The 17,784-nt window shown below is 38.0% G+C and overlaps 2 protein-coding genes across 7 annotated transcripts; both read right to left on the minus strand.

The window, feature by feature from the left end:
* Positions 1-169: 169 nt before the first annotated feature.
* On the minus strand, positions 170-7,566 carry LOC137102656 (uncharacterized). 6 transcript variants are annotated; one of them, XM_067482383.1, is made up of 14 exons: positions 7,363-7,566; positions 6,857-7,174; positions 5,846-6,121; positions 5,594-5,695; positions 5,170-5,255; positions 3,513-4,728; positions 3,007-3,324; positions 1,997-2,272; positions 1,745-1,846; positions 1,565-1,648; positions 1,435-1,463; positions 1,247-1,303; positions 1,028-1,096; positions 170-916 (listed from the first exon to the last, which is right to left on the minus strand). In XM_067482383.1, the coding sequence occupies exons 6-14, from the start codon at positions 3,589-3,591 to the stop codon at positions 818-820; spliced, it is 1,113 nt and encodes a 370-aa protein (XP_067338484.1). In that variant the 5' UTR covers positions 3,592-4,728; positions 5,170-5,255; positions 5,594-5,695; positions 5,846-6,121; positions 6,857-7,174; positions 7,363-7,566; the 3' UTR covers positions 170-817. The 6 variants fall into 6 exon arrangements, 4 of the variants coding, with proteins under 4 accessions (XP_067338484.1, XP_067338485.1, XP_067338486.1 ...); XM_067482384.1 differs by lacking the exon at positions 5,170-5,255 and having other exon boundaries at positions 5,858-6,121; XM_067482385.1 differs by lacking the exon at positions 5,170-5,255 and having other exon boundaries at positions 2,009-2,272.
* A 119-nt stretch (positions 7,567-7,685) lies between these two features.
* Positions 7,686-17,590, minus strand: LOC137102658 (tyrosine-protein phosphatase non-receptor type substrate 1-like). The gene is made up of 8 exons (XM_067482388.1): positions 16,501-17,590; positions 12,790-15,772; positions 12,294-12,614; positions 11,907-12,188; positions 10,423-10,515; positions 10,300-10,328; positions 10,037-10,105; positions 7,686-9,832 (listed from the first exon to the last, which is right to left on the minus strand). The coding sequence occupies exons 2-8, from the start codon at positions 12,866-12,868 to the stop codon at positions 9,749-9,751; spliced, it is 957 nt and encodes a 318-aa protein (XP_067338489.1). The 5' UTR covers positions 12,869-15,772; positions 16,501-17,590; the 3' UTR covers positions 7,686-9,748.
* Between the last annotated feature and the right edge of the window lie 194 nt (positions 17,591-17,784).

The raw sequence follows: 17,784 nt of genomic DNA on the forward strand, positions 1-17,784 counted from the left end.
ATCACATTACAAGATTTCATTTCAGTTGAAATGAAATGAGCATTTCCTCTGCACACACACACACACGCACACACACACACACACGCTGCAGGAACTATTTTGGGTCATTAATCAGCTTTTACCAGGAGGAAGTTGGAACTTGAAAAAACTGCTGACATGGAGTTTGTATTAATGCAGGTTTTCTTTTATTTATGGTTTATTAGAAAAAACATCATGAATACAAATAAATATTTACCACTTAAACATTAAAACAAACATGCAATGAATACAAACATGCAGCAAGAGCAAGTTCTTTGGAGCAATAATGCAGATTTCAAATTAAATGTATGTAGAGCACAGTTTCATCTGCAAAACACTCAACGAAATTGTGCTGACAACTTAAAGCCCCAATACGAGCAAAACAATTACAGATCCTGATTAAACAAAAGCTTTTCATCATAAAACTTTATAAAATCATCAAAAAAGGAAAAAAATAGCAGTTTGTAAAAGCTGAGAAAAAAAAAGCAACAAACAAAACTTAACAATTGGTTTCACAGTTACCAGAAACATCTCTTGGTAACTGTTCTGCTTATAAAGAGCTTTTATCCAAAAGGTTCTCACCTCACCCACCGGGTGCAACTCAGGGTTCAGTGTCTTTGACATGTAGCCAGGAGGGACCGGGAGTCAAACCACTGACCCTGTGGTCCGTGGACAACTGCTTTACCAACTGAGATACAGCCGCCACATTCAGGTTTAACTCTTTCCAACATTTAAACTACAAACACAGCACAGCAACATGTTCATAACAGTTATGTGTAAATTTGAATTCTGCTGAAATTCACTCTGGAAATAAAAACTGATTGAGTGTCCTCGCGGTATACGAAGACGTTTTCACAGAGCTGTAGGTCACTTCATCACCTTCATCATAACTCTGAACCTGGAAGGAAACAACAGCAAACATCCATCACAAACTGAACCCAACAGACTCTAAGGTGGCGCTAGAGGAAAGCTAAGAAGTTCCCCATGTAGAACCAAGCAGACAGCTCACCTGGACTTTACTGTTGGTCTTCTTGGTGAAGCTGATGGAGGCGTAGGAAACTTCATCTTCAGGATCAGTCTACACAGTGAAGACAACACAACAGCTGCTCAGTAACATGTGGATTGTGGGTTTCTGGTTCCTACTAGAACCATTGATCCAGCAGGCAGCACAACACAGAACAACATGGACTCATTAGTCCCAGTGGACAGTGTGTAGTGTGGATCTCACCGTGTCCTGACTGGTTTCTGGACCAGACTGAGGCTGTGCAGGGTTCAAACTCAGAGCCTGAAAACACATGTTTGACATTTGTTTCTCAGTACATTCAGTGATCTCAGTCAAACACACAGACGAAATAACACTGATACAAACTGTTTTTTTATGTCATGACATCATTTCTTATCAAATGTTAAACTCACATTGTTTTCATTCATGTGCATTTTCTTTCCTGAAAAGAAATGAAAGACGTTGTCTGTAGCTTCAAAAGACAGAAATCAAGTCTATTAACGTGTCCTTGTTTGTAAAAGTAGAATCTGTGAACACTCTCACCTTTTCCTCTCTTATATCTATGGACCATCGCAACAATTATTAGAATTGTGATTAAACCCACAATCGACACGAGGAGCCACACAACTGGAAACAGAAGAAACACAAAAACAGTCAAGTTGAAATTAACAAAACTAAAATAAAATGCAGTAAAACAAGGAATTAAAAATAAGAAGAAGTCACCTAGAAGGTTTGGTGCAGCAGCACTGATGGATGCTGTGGTTGGACCTGAGTCTCCACCAGTTGTTGCTGTTGCTTCAGTAGTTTGTGGTTTTGTGTGGTCACCTGAACAAATTCAGTCAGACAAAGCCTCATGTTTACTGTGTGTTGGAACTACGTTAGAAATAATGACGTCATCTTCAAACTTCACATCCATCAAATGACCAAATGTTTGAGGTGGTTTTCGTGGTTTCAAACAGCTCATCGTGTTCTCACCTGTTTTCTCACCTGAGGACTGAAGTCTGAAGGGAAACTGCTGAACTTTTCCATCAGGATCAGTCACTTCACACTTTAATGAGTTTAACACCGATGAGGAAGTAAAGTGAGAATCAGGAAATAACACAGTGGCGTAGTATTTAGTTGGTGATGCTGACACATCGTTGTGATGTTCATGTTTCCCCTGAAACAACCACTTCACTGAGGGTTTACTGTCTTTATGTGTTGACACAGAACAGTAGATCAGGATCTTATCACTTTGTTTATGTTCAGTCACTGGTGAAGATGGAGATGATGAGAGAAGAAGAGAATGAGAGTAAATTAACTTCATCACTGTTAAATCATTTTTATTGTAATGTTTCAGTTTCTGGATCTTGTCACGATCTGGTCCTCAGTTCCACTTCCTGCCTTGGACTTTTATTTTGTAGCCTTTTCTCCATCTTCCTGTCTGAGTCCTTTTCACCAGCTTTACCTTTCGTTCACACCTGTTCCCTCACTATTTAGGTCCAGCTTTCCCCACAGTTCTCTGTCAGATCCTTGTGATTTACTTGACCTGTGTCATTATCTGTGTGATCCTGTCTCCTGTGATTTGGTCTGAGGAGTCTTTCTTTGTTTTCTTCACTGTTCATTTAAGGTTTAGTGTGTTTCTTATTGTGTTCCTAGTGGTTTTTCTGAATGTTCATTTAGGTCTATGGGGGTCTCTGCTTGCCTGGGTTTGGTCTGTTTTGCATTTTAGTTTCTTTAGTCATTTTTCTAGTGTTGGTTTTGGTTCGTGCTCCAGGTTTATTATCCTAGTTTCCATGTGGCCCAGTGTGTTTTGTCAGCCCTCGTGTTTTACCTTGTACCCTCCTGTTAGGAGCCATCTTTGTTCAGTTTTGAGAGTTTCTTTACAATAAACTGGTTCATGAGTTACTTCCTCTCACTGTCTCTTCACTTGGGTCCAGCTTAATACAAAGCTGATAAATCTAACAGACAGTTTGATGTGAAGACATTAGGATGTAAATACTCACTGGTAACAACAGACACATCAACCACAGAGTCTGAAACTTGTTGTTGTCTGCAGGTGTAACGTCCAACATCTTCATCTGTGACCTTCCTTATAACCAGAGAACAGTTCTCTGTAACACTCAGTCTGTCTGATTTAGATTTGGGAATCTGAACTGTTTCAATCTGTCCACGTGTGACCAGTATCACTGTCTTAGTATTTTCTCGATCACCGAGCATCCAGTCAGTTCTGTCACATTTATTCTGACCATCTCTCACATTTACACAAGGTAAAGTGACGTCATCTCCATCTCTGACAGTGAAGTAGGACCTTTGTCCAGTTACTGTTGGTGAGAAGATGAGAGATGAACATGAAGAATAAATCCGGAAATCAGATCATTTTAGATACAATAGTTTGTAAACATGTCGTGTCGTCAGTTTCTTCTCTAAAATCATATTTAACACTAATTACTGGAAATAACAGCATTTATAAAGTTCTATTTGAACCTGTATTATTTAGATATTTACTCACCTGTGAAGTGAATCATCAGGATGAGAAATAAAACCATTAGAATCTGTCTGAATTCAGCCATCGTTCTTCTCTGTCTCATTTGTCTCAACTGTCAGAGTCTCTGAGCTGCAGCTTCTTAAACAGGATGGACGTTGACATCCTGTCATGAAGGACACGTCACTTTCTCACTTTAACTTCTGCATTATTTTAGTTCTCTTATGTGGTGATGTCAGCTTTGTAGGTGGAGCAAGTCTTGATCTGAAATATCACTTAAAGAAACTGAGTGGGAGGAGTTTTACTGAGAACAGCAGCAGCAGAGTCCTGGAGGTTTTACCCTCCAGTTATGTCCAGATAAACACCAGAAACACTTTGATGCATGTCCTCCCTGATGTCTCTACCTGTCTGTCTGCGGGTCCTCAGTGTCTCTCTTCACATGGACATCTGAGAATCAGGTGTTGTCTTTGAATAACTGCTTTATGCCTGAGAATGTCCAAAAAAAAAAAAACTGTGTTGATGAGTAAACTCTGGAGACTAAATCTGATTCACATCAGCTCTTTAACTGTGTTCAGGAGGTTTTTCATGTTATTTCCTCACTGCAGACACAATCAGTTGTTTCATGTTGTCTGAGATAGAACTGAGTCACATTAGAGTCACATTGTTTTAGAGCTAATCAGTTTATTTCAGTCTTTAAATGTTTGGAGTTTGTTTCTGTTTCATCAGTAATAACCAGCCTGGGCCAACGTCAGTCAGGTTATTAAAGGATGATCATCATGAAAAGTGAAACATAATCTACTATCAAACATTAAAAGTAAAGACATGGTGAGCGGTGGTTTAAGGATTTGAGGAAAAATGTCCTTAATGTAGCAGTTTGCATTTAGAAACATAAGAAATTCATTTTTAATTTATTCTACATACATATATTTTGTCCTGGAAAAGTAAATTTGATGAATTATATTGAAAATAAACTTGTAATGTGCATAATAAGACAAAAGAAGATTGTTACAGAATTATTAAACTAAAAGTGATGAGTTTCTCTGATATTTTTTCTCCTGATTTGTTTTATTTTCAAATGATTCATAGAAAACTAGATGATAAAGTAATGAACCAGCAGCACTGAGTGATTCCTGTGGTGAGTTGATGTTGAAGTAGTTGATCAGTGGAGTCTGACAGAAGCAGAAGAGTCTCCAACATTTTCATACTTCACTGCACCTTCATGTTCAGCTTTATCTTCATCAACCTGTGGAAAACAGCACAACACACTTGAGATTGTGAGTTCAAACTAATCAGTGGAGAAACACAGAGCAGCTGCAGAGGAACAGCTGGAGTTCAGTGCCTTGCTCAAGGGAACTTCCCTGATGGTGATTGGAGCAGATGAGAGCGTCACTCATCCACTTTCCCAACACACACTGTCAGAGACAATGCAGGGATTCACACTCACAACGTTCCAACCACACACTGACCTGAACCACAGTCCCAACCAGGAAATACTGAAGAAACTGATGTTTGTAGAACAAATCTCACAAACACTGATTTACTCTGAAAAGTTCATTCATGTTTAAACATTCTTTCTTTTTTCCTAATTCACTTGCATTTTATTTATTTTTTGTCCCAGAAGACAAAAGATATAAAAGAAAATATTATTTATGTGTGAAATATATTTATTACTGACTGTTCTCACCTTTAGTTCTGGTCTATATGTTGACCAGACAACAATAATGATCAGTGCTGTTAAACCCACAGAGACAATAATGAACCCCGACAAATCTGGAAAAACATTCAAAACAAGTTTTGTGTTTTATACGACGAGATACAAAAACTGCATGTGCACGTTAAAATTGTTTAACTGGATACAACAGTTTTCTTTTCTAAATATGATTTTATGTGATATATGAGTATGAGTTATGTTTTAAATATGAACTAATGTAACCATCTACCAGATGCAGTGTATCAGAAATCACAACACATCTGTGGGTTTGGCATTAGACACACTTTCAGTAAGTTCATGAAAACTTTCTGAATTATTATTTTTTTGATACAAATATACAATAAATAACAAAAACAAACACTAAACAGCAAAGTATTAAAAAATAAGAAGAAGTCACCTAGAAGGTTTGGTGCAGCAGCACTGATGGATCCTGTGGTTGGACCTGAGTCTCCACCAGTTGTTGCTGTTGCTTCAGTAGTTTGTGGTTTTGTGTGGTCACCTGAACAAATTCAGTCAGACAAAGCCTCATGTTTACTGTGTGTTGGAACTACGTTAGAAATAATGACGTCATCTTCAAACTTCACATCCATCAAATGACCAAATGTTTGAGGTGGTTTTCGTGGTTTCAAACAGCTCATCGTGTTCTCACCTGTTTTCTCACCTGAGGACTGAAGTCTGAAGGGAAACTGCTGAACTTTTCCATCAGGATCAGTCACTTCACACTTTAATGAGTTTAACACCGATGAGGAAGTAAAGTGAGAATCAGGAAAAGACACAGCGGCGTAATATTTAGTTTGTGATGCCGACAGATCGTTGTGATGTTCATGTTTCCCCTGAAACAACCACTTCACTGAGGGTTTACTGTCAATACGTGTTGACACATTACAGTAGATCAGGATCTTATCACTGTGTTTCTGTTCAGTCACTGGTGAAGATGGAGATAATGAGAGAAGAAGAGAATGAGAGTAAATTAACTTCATCACTGTTAAATCATTTTTATTGTAATGTTTCAGTTTCTGGATCTTGTCACGATCTGGTCCTCAGTTCCACTTCCTGCCTTGGACTTTTATTTTGTAGCCTTTTCTCCATCTTCCTGTCTGAGTCCTTTTCACCAGCTTTACCTTTCGTTCACACCTGTTCCCTCACTATTTAGGTCCAGCTTTCCCCACAGTTCTCTGTCAGATCCTTGTGATTTACTTGACCTGTGTCATTATCTGTGTGATCCTGTCTCCTGTGATTTGGTCTGAGGAGTCTTTCTTTGTTTTCTTCACTGTTCATTTAAGGTTTAGTGTGTTTCTTATTCTGTTCCTAGTGGTTTTTCTGAATGTTCATTTAGGTCTATGGGGGGTCTCTGCTTGCCTGGGTTTGGTCTGTTTTGGATTTTAGTTTCTTTAGTCATTTTTCTAGTGTTGGTTTTGGTTCGTGCTCCAGGTTTATTATCCTAGTTTCCATGTGGCCCAGTGTGTTTTGTCAGCCCTCGTGTTTTACCTTGTACCCTCCTGTTAGGAGCCATCTTTGTTCAGTTTTGAGAGTTTCTTTACAATAAACTGGTTCATGAGTTACTTCCTCTCACTGTCTCTTCACTTGGGTCCAGCTTAATACAAAGCTGATAAATCTAACAGACAGTTTGATCTGAAAACATTAGGATGTAAATACTCACTGGTAACAACAGACAGAGAGACCACAGAGTCTGAAACTTGTTGTTGTCTGCAGGTGTAACGTCCAACATCTTCATCTGTGACCTTCTTTATAACCAGAGAACAGTTCTCTGTAACACTCAGTCTGTCTGATTTAGAGTTGGGAATCTGAACTGTTTCAATCTGTCCACGTCTGACCAGCATCACTGTCTTAGTATTTTCTCGATCACCGAGCATCCAGTCAGTTCTGTCACATTTATTCTGACCATCTCTCACATTTACACAAGGTAAAGTGACGTCATCTCCATCTCTGACAGTGAAGTAGGAACTTTGTCCAGTTACTGTTGGTGAAAAGATGAGAGATGAACATGATGAATAAATCAGGAAATCAGATCATTTTAGATACAATAGTTTGTAAACATGTCGTGTCGTCAGTTTCTTCTCTAAAATCATATTTAACACTAATTACTGGAAATAACAGCATTTATAAAGTTCTATTTGAACCTGTATTATTTAGATATTTACTCACCTGTGAAGTGAATCATCAGGATGAGAAATAAAACCATTAGAATCCGTCTGAATTCAGCCATCGTTCTTCTCTGTCTCCTTTGTCTCAACTGTCAGAGTCTCTGAGCTGCAGCTTCTTAAACAGGATGGACATTGACTTCCTGTCATGAAGGACACGTCACTACCTCAAACTAACTACTTAATATTTTCAGCTTTTTTTAGTTTATATAATAAATGTAGAGTATTAGCAAGACATTTAAAAAGTCAAGTTTTTGCTTTTTAATCTCTTAACATTAGTCCAACATAAAACTGTTTAAGGTGAACTACTGAACACTAAGACTCAACAAGTGTTTCAGAGTTTATTTCTGGCAGTAACGTGTTCAACACCCTGAAAATAAAACGGACTGAGGAAGTCGAAGGTGTGAAGATTGTTATTTAAAGCAAATGTTCACATGAATGCAGCTGCTTTTCTCTTCATTAGAAAACGTTCAAACAGCTGAAGAGTCAAACTCCTCGTCCTCCAAGGATCAACATGTTGATCCTGTAGCCGCTGAGAAACAACACAGATAAATGACATGTTAGGATGAAGATACTCTGGATGTTGAACTCTTCAATGACCAGCAGGGGTCAGGGGTTGGTCTCGGTGTTAAAACATGGGAAGAGCTGCAGCAGATCTGTTAGTTTGTCCTCACAATAACATCTTCATCATCAGAAAGTCTCCAAGCTGCAAAAACACTCAATGATTTAAAAGACACGAGACAACAAAAGGCAGTTTTTGATGTGTGTTTGGATCCTGAGTAAAGACATTTCCAACATCATTTCATTAGTTCGGCCTCTAACAGACGTTTACAAGTCTCTGGCTCTTTAGCAGCTTTACTCAGTGAAACAATCATGAAGTTTTCCTCAGTCAGACTCATCATCTCATCCTCCTCCTCACGTCTGCTTTTGAAGCAAACCTCACTATAATCCTCCGTCCTCCAAACCTCCCTCACCTTCAGCTGTTCTGCCCTCTGCTGGTTGAAGTTGTATCTCACAGACTGACATCAGTCCATCAGCAGCTGCTGTTCTCTGTCCCAGTGTCCCCCACAGCCTCCAACACCAACTTCCCATCTACACTGTGCATCTTGCACAGAGCATGAAAACATGTCTTATTATATATGGAACCGACTTGTTTTTACATTATATGTGGAACGTAAGCATCTTCGGTCCAAACTGATCCTATCAGTCCCCAACACACCTGTTACAGAACGTTAGAAAGTCACTGTGAATATGTTCATCTGTACGTTATTACACTTTGTTACGTTTGTAGTATTAATCTACTTCCTGACCTTTTTTGAACAAACATTAAACTGGAGTTTTAATTTGTTCCTACAGATGCTTATTAAGTGTAGCACACGTACACTTTCATTTACACAAATTAAAAAAACAGTGTACAGTACTTGAAAATGTATTTAGGTTTACTCATAACTCAATACGTAGTACTCAGTATTACTATTTCAAACAATAAAATCATATTGACTTCAGCCTACATGAACAGTAATCCGATGCAAACTGACTGCCTTAAAAATATAGGAGTTAAAGTTGTGTAACTGTAGTATTTCGTCGTCACACATGATTTTCTATTTTGTTTACATTGTTTTCAGCCATATTTCTTCTCCTAGAAAAGTACATTAGTATTGTGTGTGTACTATACTAAACCAAAATACTATATTCCCCATCTTTCTGTGACAGTGCTGTACTTCACATTGTACTACATTAACGTTGCATCTAGATTCAAACACAGAAGGGAGTTTCTGAAAAATTCCTTCCTCCGTCCTTATGCCAGCAGAGTGTTCTCCAGGGGCAGAAAAGGGTCAAAGGTCAACTGCACTGGGTTTATGATTTTTCTCTTCCTGCCTCCTACTGGTGTAGTAGTGTCACTGCATCATTGTTTGACGTTGGCTTCACTCAAAAACAAAAAGTAAATATGTTCACTCTGCAATTAACTGACGTAATTCAAACTAGGAGCTGATTAAGTAATGTAAAGTAGGACAGCTACTGGATTTTACAGTGTATATTTTTACAACTAATTTTAAACTTTAAAAATGAAAAAATTATGAGATGAAACACTCGAATATTAGGAAACAAGAAAACAACTGTATGTATCTACAGTGACCCATTGGCTCCATAACGACCTCTGCAAGCTGCTGGATCTGAACTGAAAAAATAAGGTCGGCATTGTAGGATGTGTTTGATTTATGTACAGAGCATCAGGATGAATTATCAAATCTTCTCCCACTTTTAAACCAAGTAAATGAAACAGAAACACATCAGTCCAAGTGAATTCTGCTGAAATTCAGGAGCCTTTGACTTTTATGTGAAATCAGTGTAATGAGATGATCATCATGTCACTGCACTGTGATCTGTGGTTAGTTTGGTGTGTTGATGGTGGAGTAGAGGATGTTGTAGGTCACTGCATCATCATCATCATCACCTTCATCTTTCTTCTGAACCTGGAAGGAAACAGCAGCACGTAACACGTAAACCAACAGACTGTGAGTCAACATAACCTGACAGCAGCTGTGAAAAAGCCTGATGTTGCTGCTGCAGCTTTTCTCTGCTCATTAGATGATGAAGATCATGACACATGTTGGTCTGAAGGTGGCGCTAGAGGAAAGCTAAGAAGTTCCCCATGTAGAACCAAGCAGACAGCTCACCTGGACTTTACTGTTGGTCTTCTTGGTGAAGCTGATGGAGGCGTAGGAAACTTCATCTTCAGGATCAGTCTACACAGTGAAGACAACACAACAGCTGCTCAGTAACATGTGGATTGTGGGTTTCTGGTTCCTGCTAGAACCATTGATCCAGCAGGCAGCACAACACAGAACAACATGGACTCATTAGTCCACTGAGTAACAGGGACGTTTTAATATCAACATAGTGATTTACTCCGTCAGAATATACTGAAATTCACACTTACAGTGTTTTCATTCATCTGTGTTTTCTGTCCTGAAAAGACAAAAGACAGACGAACATCAGAAGCTAAAATGCAGGTTTATCCAAAAATCTTTGTTACAAACTTTACATCAGTGAATGTTTTCACCTTTTCTGCTTTTACATCTGTTGACTGTGACAATAACAATTATCACGGGTGAAGAAAAACCCACAGACACAAAGACGATCCACCACCTCCAGCCTGGAAACAATCAAACTAGTCATTTTTTACCGTTAAATAAATCTTCAATACATAAATATTATGTATACAATTATTCTATAATTAAAGATATGATAGAAATCACTTTATACATAAATCTTTAAATTATTTATATACATATTAATATGTATATATGTAAAATTAAAAATACAATTAAACAATATATGTCAGTTTTTTATATATATACATATATATATACATACACACACACACACACACATATATATATATATATATATATATATATATATATATATATAAGATTATATATAAATCTTGAACTAAAATCGGAAATCTTAAAATGTAATAAATTCCTAAATCTTAATTGAAATAATATATGTATAATTATTTATGACTCTTTAATTAAATGCTAAACCTTAATTGAAACAATATACTTATGTTTATATATAATATATGTAATTATATTTAAATCTAAAAGGAAATCAATTCTTAAATCTTAAAATAAATAATATACGTATAATTATAAATAAAATATATATTTATATATAAATCTTAAAATACAATTAAATCCCAAATCCTAATTAAAATAATATTTGTATATTTATATATAATATATAAACATATATAACTATTTAATAAAATTTTATTTTTTGCAAGATCTGAATTTAAAGACAATATATATATATTTATACATACATTTTAAAATTAAATAAAATCTTAAATATCTCAAAACATCAATAATTATGAGGTTTGTGCTTTGGCTGATGATATAAAATGTGTAGTGAAAACAAAACTCCATCATTAACTTAATATTCTCGTATATGCTCATTTGCACTGCCAACTGTTCATTTACAGTCACTACTGCACTTTACAAAACATGCAATAACTTACACTGCACTACTGTCACTTTAAAGCCTCTGTTCATAATTTACTTGCACTATATCCATTGCACTACTGCCCACCATAGCCTTACTTCTGTTTATAGCTCACCACAGCCTTGCATATCATTGTATATATCCATTTTCCTTAAATTTCTATTTCTGTACATATCCATTCACAAAATACTGTACAATACTAACTTATTTATTTATTCAATAACTGGATATCCTGCTTTTGCTGCTGTTGCACTCCTGGTTTGAGCTAAACTGCATTTCGTTGCATTGTACTTGTACATGTGTAATGACAATAAAGTTGAATCTAATCTAATCTAATCTAATATTCTGCAGCTGCAACGGGATGTAAATCTTTTGCATCCTTGTGAGAAAACATTTTGTTTCACTTGGTTTCGTGTTGTTGCTAAAGTTTGGGGAGTTTGTGACTGTAGCTGTGAGCCGTCGGGTTTGTGAGCAGCAGCTGATGTTTTCTAGAGTTTAAGAAGACGAGTGGCATCATGTTAAAAAACACAACCTCACCTGTCTTGTCCTCCGAGGACTGAGGGCTGAAGGGAAACGGCCGACTGGTTCCTGTGTCATCAGTCACTTCACACTGGAATAATTCAAACCGTGATGAGGAAATCAAGTGAGAATCCAGAAAGGACACCGTGGTGTAGCAGCCAGACTGTGACGTCTTCAGGTCTTTGTCACTGTCAGACACATCTTTACCATCAAACAGCCACTTCACTGTGTGTCTGCAGGGTCCACAGTCCCACACAGAGCAGCTTAATTGCACCGTGTCACCGTCCGTTTCTTCAGTCACTGGTGAAGGTGGAGATATTATCCAAGCAAGTTCAGCTTCACCCATTTGATCATAAGAATTAATGTTTCAGTTTGATCTGAAGACATGAGGACGTAAATACTCACTGGTAACAACAGACAGATGAACTGAACTGATTTGTTTTTTTTGGGATTTTAACAGTTGACATCCATAATGACCAACATCCTCCACTGTGACCTTTTTTATAACCAGAGAACAGTTCTCTGCAACACTCAGTCTGTCTGATTTGGATTTGGAAATCTGTGTTTTATCAATCTCTCCATATCTAAACACCACGACTACTCGTGTTGGCTCTGACCCACTGAAGAGCCAGTGAATTTCATCACATTTATCCCCAATTTCACAAGGCAAAGTGACGTTGTCTCCACTTCTGGTAATGACAGAGGAATACTGCCCGTTTGTCCTTGCTACAAAAACAAGAGAGATGAATATGAACAATCCGGAAAAATCACAAGCTTATTGATACCACAGGGAATTTTAAAGGTGTCACATCTTCCGTTTCATCACTTTAAACACTGGAATCCCAGTTAGTGAAAAAGTAATAATATAATTTGAACCTGTATTATTTCGATATTTACTCACCTGTGAAGTGAATCATCAGGATGAGAAATAAAACCATTAGAATCCGTCTGAATTCAGCCATCGTTCTTCTCTGTCTCATTTGTCTCAACTGTCAGAGTCTCTGAGCTGCAGCTTCTTAAACAGGATGGACATTGACTTCCTGCCACAAATGAGACGTCAACACCTCACACTAACTATAACATTTTTAGTTTTTTCCTTTACGTCAATGAAGATTTAAGCAGGTTGAGAATATTAGTATTTGATTTGAGAAACTGTTGAGAGCTGTCACTTGCTGCACCTTGACATTAGATGAGACCAACAGTTTAATCAGTTAATCAGCAAAATAGGAAGCAGCAAAGAGACGAGAAGAAAAAACAGGATCCTGAAAGTGCGAAACACTAAATCTAAATAGCAGAACTGAGCCAGGTGGGGGGTGGAGTGGGGGTTTAGGTTTGGGATCACATGAGTAGGAAGTATTTTGTTGCACGTTTTGTTGAATTTAATTTAAATTATCTAAAGATTCAAAGATTTTTTCGTTTTACAACAATCTCAATTAAAGCACATTGATGAGCCGCCACCAAATTGAAAAGAGAATAAAAATCTTTAAACCATTTTTACCTTCAGTTTGTTGGTCTCTTAAAAGTGTGTTATTAAATATTATCAGGTTTCTACGTTGATTTAAGGACAAAAAAGTACAAAAATCTCTTTCTGAGGTCACGATGAAGGACATGATCCACAGATGATGTGGGGGAGAATCTGCTGCTCTCACCAAGCTTCAACCCGAGGAACTAAGCTGCTGCACAAACTGCACAATGAGCCACATAATCTGATGCCGCTCAAATTCTGCCTTTAAAAAAATAATCTGTCTTGACCAGGTGCATAAATAAACCAGACCACAGTCTGGTCCATTTCAAAACGACCCACCAAGCGAACCTGGTGACGGTTGCACTTTTCTTTACGTGATGTTTAAATCATGTGTTTGACAGAACACAAGGTGAAGAGTCAAACTATTGCTGCCCATAATAAGACTTGTTTGTTAGTGGTGTGAGGCGTGTTGTTTTTCTGAGAACTGAGGCAGAGGTGTTTTGGTGACAATGTGGGTTTCACAGCAGCTCTGACATTGACCACATAAACAGATGCTTAAAGCTTAAAGACGCCTGATGCTCAGTGGAGTTGGGTTAGAAGGTCGGCTTCCCTTAGACTCCAGCAAATGAACCTGTGCATGCATATTACTATTTGAAATGTAACTTTAATACTCAGGAAGTGACAAATGATGTGCGACCAGCACTTGGAGGTGTTTCAGTGGTTAACCTGTGTTTTGGAAACGTGTGTGAGAGCAGCATCAGCAGCAGAGATCAGGTGGTTTCTTCTTCTCACTTCAGTATCACAACGTGTATAAGCTGCAGATAGAAAAAGATAAGGGACAAAGGCTCATGAGCTGAAGCTGATTGTGGTTTTAATGTATGGTTCACACTTTTCACTGAATCATTTGAGTCAAAAGTCACAGTGTGTGTCACACCCAGCTCCAAACAGTGAGTCTGTACAGTGTGACGTGTGTGATCACAGCCCACTCCTGAAGGCTCTAAAGACCCCAAATACAGCCTTGGTTCGCTCTGTAACCTGAACAACCATTCATGCTGCTGCACATGTGCAGGAAGATTTAGCAGAGGAGGGACGGTGCAGCCATACATGCACGAAGACACTGTAACAAAAGATCGTCCCTGTGTCACAGTGTGCAACAAAACACCTACATCAGTATTGTAGGAGCCTGAATCCCAAACAGAGGAGCTGAATGACACTTAGCTGGCTACAAAGAAGCATTGTGTGATATCAGAGAGGGTGTGATGCAGTAAACACAGACTCAGATTGTTTGATTTTGGTAGATTTAAAACATTTTAAACAAACTTTGCAGCATTATCACTTTATCTATAGAGCACTTCCTGCCCTCTGACTCTCGTCGTCTCAACATCCTCCTCTCTCCTCATCACCATCATCATCATCAACATCATCTGTGCTGCCCTCTTCTGGTTGAAGTCTCGTCTTACATCAGCACATCAACAGTCCTCTGTCCCAGCGTGTCCCACCGCTGTCAACAACAACTTCCTGTCCCAGGGAATCCATTGCTCAGGTGAAACCAGAGGAGGTAATAACGATACCCGATAATCTGAATGTGGACAGCAGTGGTGGAACCCTCTGGTGACACAGACTCACTAAACAGGATGTAGATTTACATTTCACTTCCTCAAATGTGTCTTTACAAAAGCAAATGGCATTTTGAAGCAGTGTGGTTCTGTAGAAAGCCCTCATTTCTGTCACGGACGTGTTTGACAGCCTGGGGAGAAGACGGCCTGAGCAATGTTAAAGGTGGGAAAATGGTTTGTTATTGATGGTGAACAAGCAGGTGAGCAATTTTACTTCCTCATAAAAAAGCTTTTCATAGCAAATCTTTATAAAATCATTAGAAAAAGGTTCAAAAAAATGATGATAGTTGTAAATATCAACTGTGGTCCCGGGTGGCTGCACCTCTTTTGGTAGAGCAGTTATCCACAAACCACAGGCTCATTGGTTCGATTCCCAGAAAAGTGGGGGGCAAATTAGTCTGATCAATGTTCTGTTTCATACAACCTCAAATTGGCACATTTATCGATTCAGGAAGTGTATTTTTTGTAGCCTGTTATGTTTTTCAAGAATGAAATAATGTTAAAACCCTGGGAGAAAGAAACAACTGTTGAGGAAGAGGAGAAGGTTGTAAAGAGTAAGACACAACTGTTACGTCACCTTATATTTTAGCGAGAGACAAACAATGAGACAAGAGACAAATGAGAAAGAGTCTCTGAACTGCTGCTTCTCTAACAGGACGGACATTTACTTCCTGTCAGGATGGACATGTCACTACCTCACAGGAACGTATGAGTATTTGTATTTGTTGATCAGTGGAGTCTGACAGAAGCAGAAGAGTCTCCAACATGTTCATACCTTCATCTTCATCTTCATCATTATCAACCTGTGGAAAACAACACAACACACTTGAGATCGCGTGACGTTGAGTCATATTTGAAACTCCTGGATAAACATTAACGTAAATACAGTAAGATTATTATTCACACGGGAGATAAAGACGTAAATCAGAGGTCACTAAAATAAATGTTGAATCAAAACAATGTCGGACTCCGTAGTTTTCTCTGGACCCCTGACAAATCTGACCAGTGACGACATGTTCATTCAACCGCTGGCTGTCTAGGTGGTGTCCAGCAAACGATGTGGGCTACATAGATAATTGGAAACGTTTTGGGGAAAACCTGGGCTGATTAGGAGAGACGGCCTCAAACCTACTTTAGATGCTGCAGCTGTCTAATCCAGAAATATGGCTACAACCAAAAGTTGTAGGTTTTCTATCTGATTTAGTGCTTAGTACAGATAAAGTCAATATAGTTGGTGACTTTAACATTCATGTAGATGCTGACAGTAACTGTCATTGGTTTTTCCCAAAATGTGAATAAACCCACTCACTGTTTTAGTCAGAGCTTAGACCTTGTTCTTACATACGACATAAAAACTGATCATTTAACAGCATTTCCTCATAATTCTCTTCTGTCTGACCTTTTTCTAATAACATTAATAACCGAAAACAATCCCTCTACAGCAGGTGGTTAAGTGAAAATGCTGTGAACAAGTTTAAAGAAACTTTCATCATTTGCTTCACTATGTGTCAGTACAATGGAAAGTAGCCACCTTAATGTTTCTCCTGCACAAGTTGAGGATCTCGATAATTCTGCACCCTCACAACGTACAATACTCGATAGTGTTGCCCTTCTGAAAAAGAAGGCAGTAAACCAGAAGAGGCATATATATGGTATAGTTCACAAACACACAACTTAAAACAGGCAACACGAAAGTTAGAAAGGAAGTTGCGTTCCAAAAAACCCTGTCTTGACCAGGTGTTTTAGCCAATTACAGACCAATATCTAATCTCCCCTTTATTTCTAAAATCCTTGAAAAATTAGTTGCAAAACAATTATGTGACCACCTGTACAGGGATTTAGATTTCATCATAGTACAGAAACAGCACTGGTAAAAGTCACAGACGATCTTTTCATGGCCTCAGATAATGGACTCGTCTCTATACTTGTTCTGTTAGATCTTAGTGCTGCATTCGACACCATTGATGAACATTTTATTACAGAGACTGGAACATGAAATTGGGATTAAAGGAACTGCACTAGGTTGGTTTAAATCTTTCAGTTTGTTCATGTTAATGATGAATCCTCCATGCACACAAAGGTTAGCTATGGAGTTCCACAAGGCTCTGTGTTAGGACCAATACTTTTTACTTTATATATGTCTCCTTTAGGCAACATAATTAGAAAACACTCCATAAAATCCACTGATATGCTGATGATACCCAGCTATATTTATCTATGGAACCAGATGAAAATAATCAGTTAATAAGCCTCAAGCCTACACGACATAAAGGCCTGGATGTCCCACAATTTCTGACTTCTAAACTCAGACAAAACTGAAGTCGTAGTATTTGGGGCCAAAAATCTCAGAAATATTCTGTCCAACCATATTGTTACTCTAGATGTCATAAGTCTGGCCTCCAGTACTACTGCAAGGAACCTTGGAGTTATGTTTGACCAGGATTTGTCCTTTACCTCACATATAAAACAAATCTCTAGAACAACCTTCTTCCACCTACGGAACATTGCCAAAATTATGAGCATCCTGTCTGAAAAGTTCATTCATGTATAAACATTAAATGACCTCATTTTTATCCACCTGTGTTTTATTTTCTACAAGACAAAATATTCAACCTGAAATATTATTTATGTACAGTATAATGTTTGTCACTGACTGTTCTCACCTTTAGTTCTGCTCCAAACTTCAACTGTAACAACAATAAGGATCAGTGCTGTTAAACCCACAGAGACAATAATGAGCCTCAACAAACCTGGAAAAACATTAAAAACATGTTTTGTGTTTTAGACAAAGTATCATAAACTGCATGTGAACTTT

Source organism: Channa argus, chromosome 17 (genome assembly GCF_033026475.1).
Source record: "Channa argus isolate prfri chromosome 17, Channa argus male v1.0, whole genome shotgun sequence".
NCBI classification, from domain to species: Eukaryota; Metazoa; Chordata; class Actinopteri; order Anabantiformes; family Channidae; genus Channa; species Channa argus.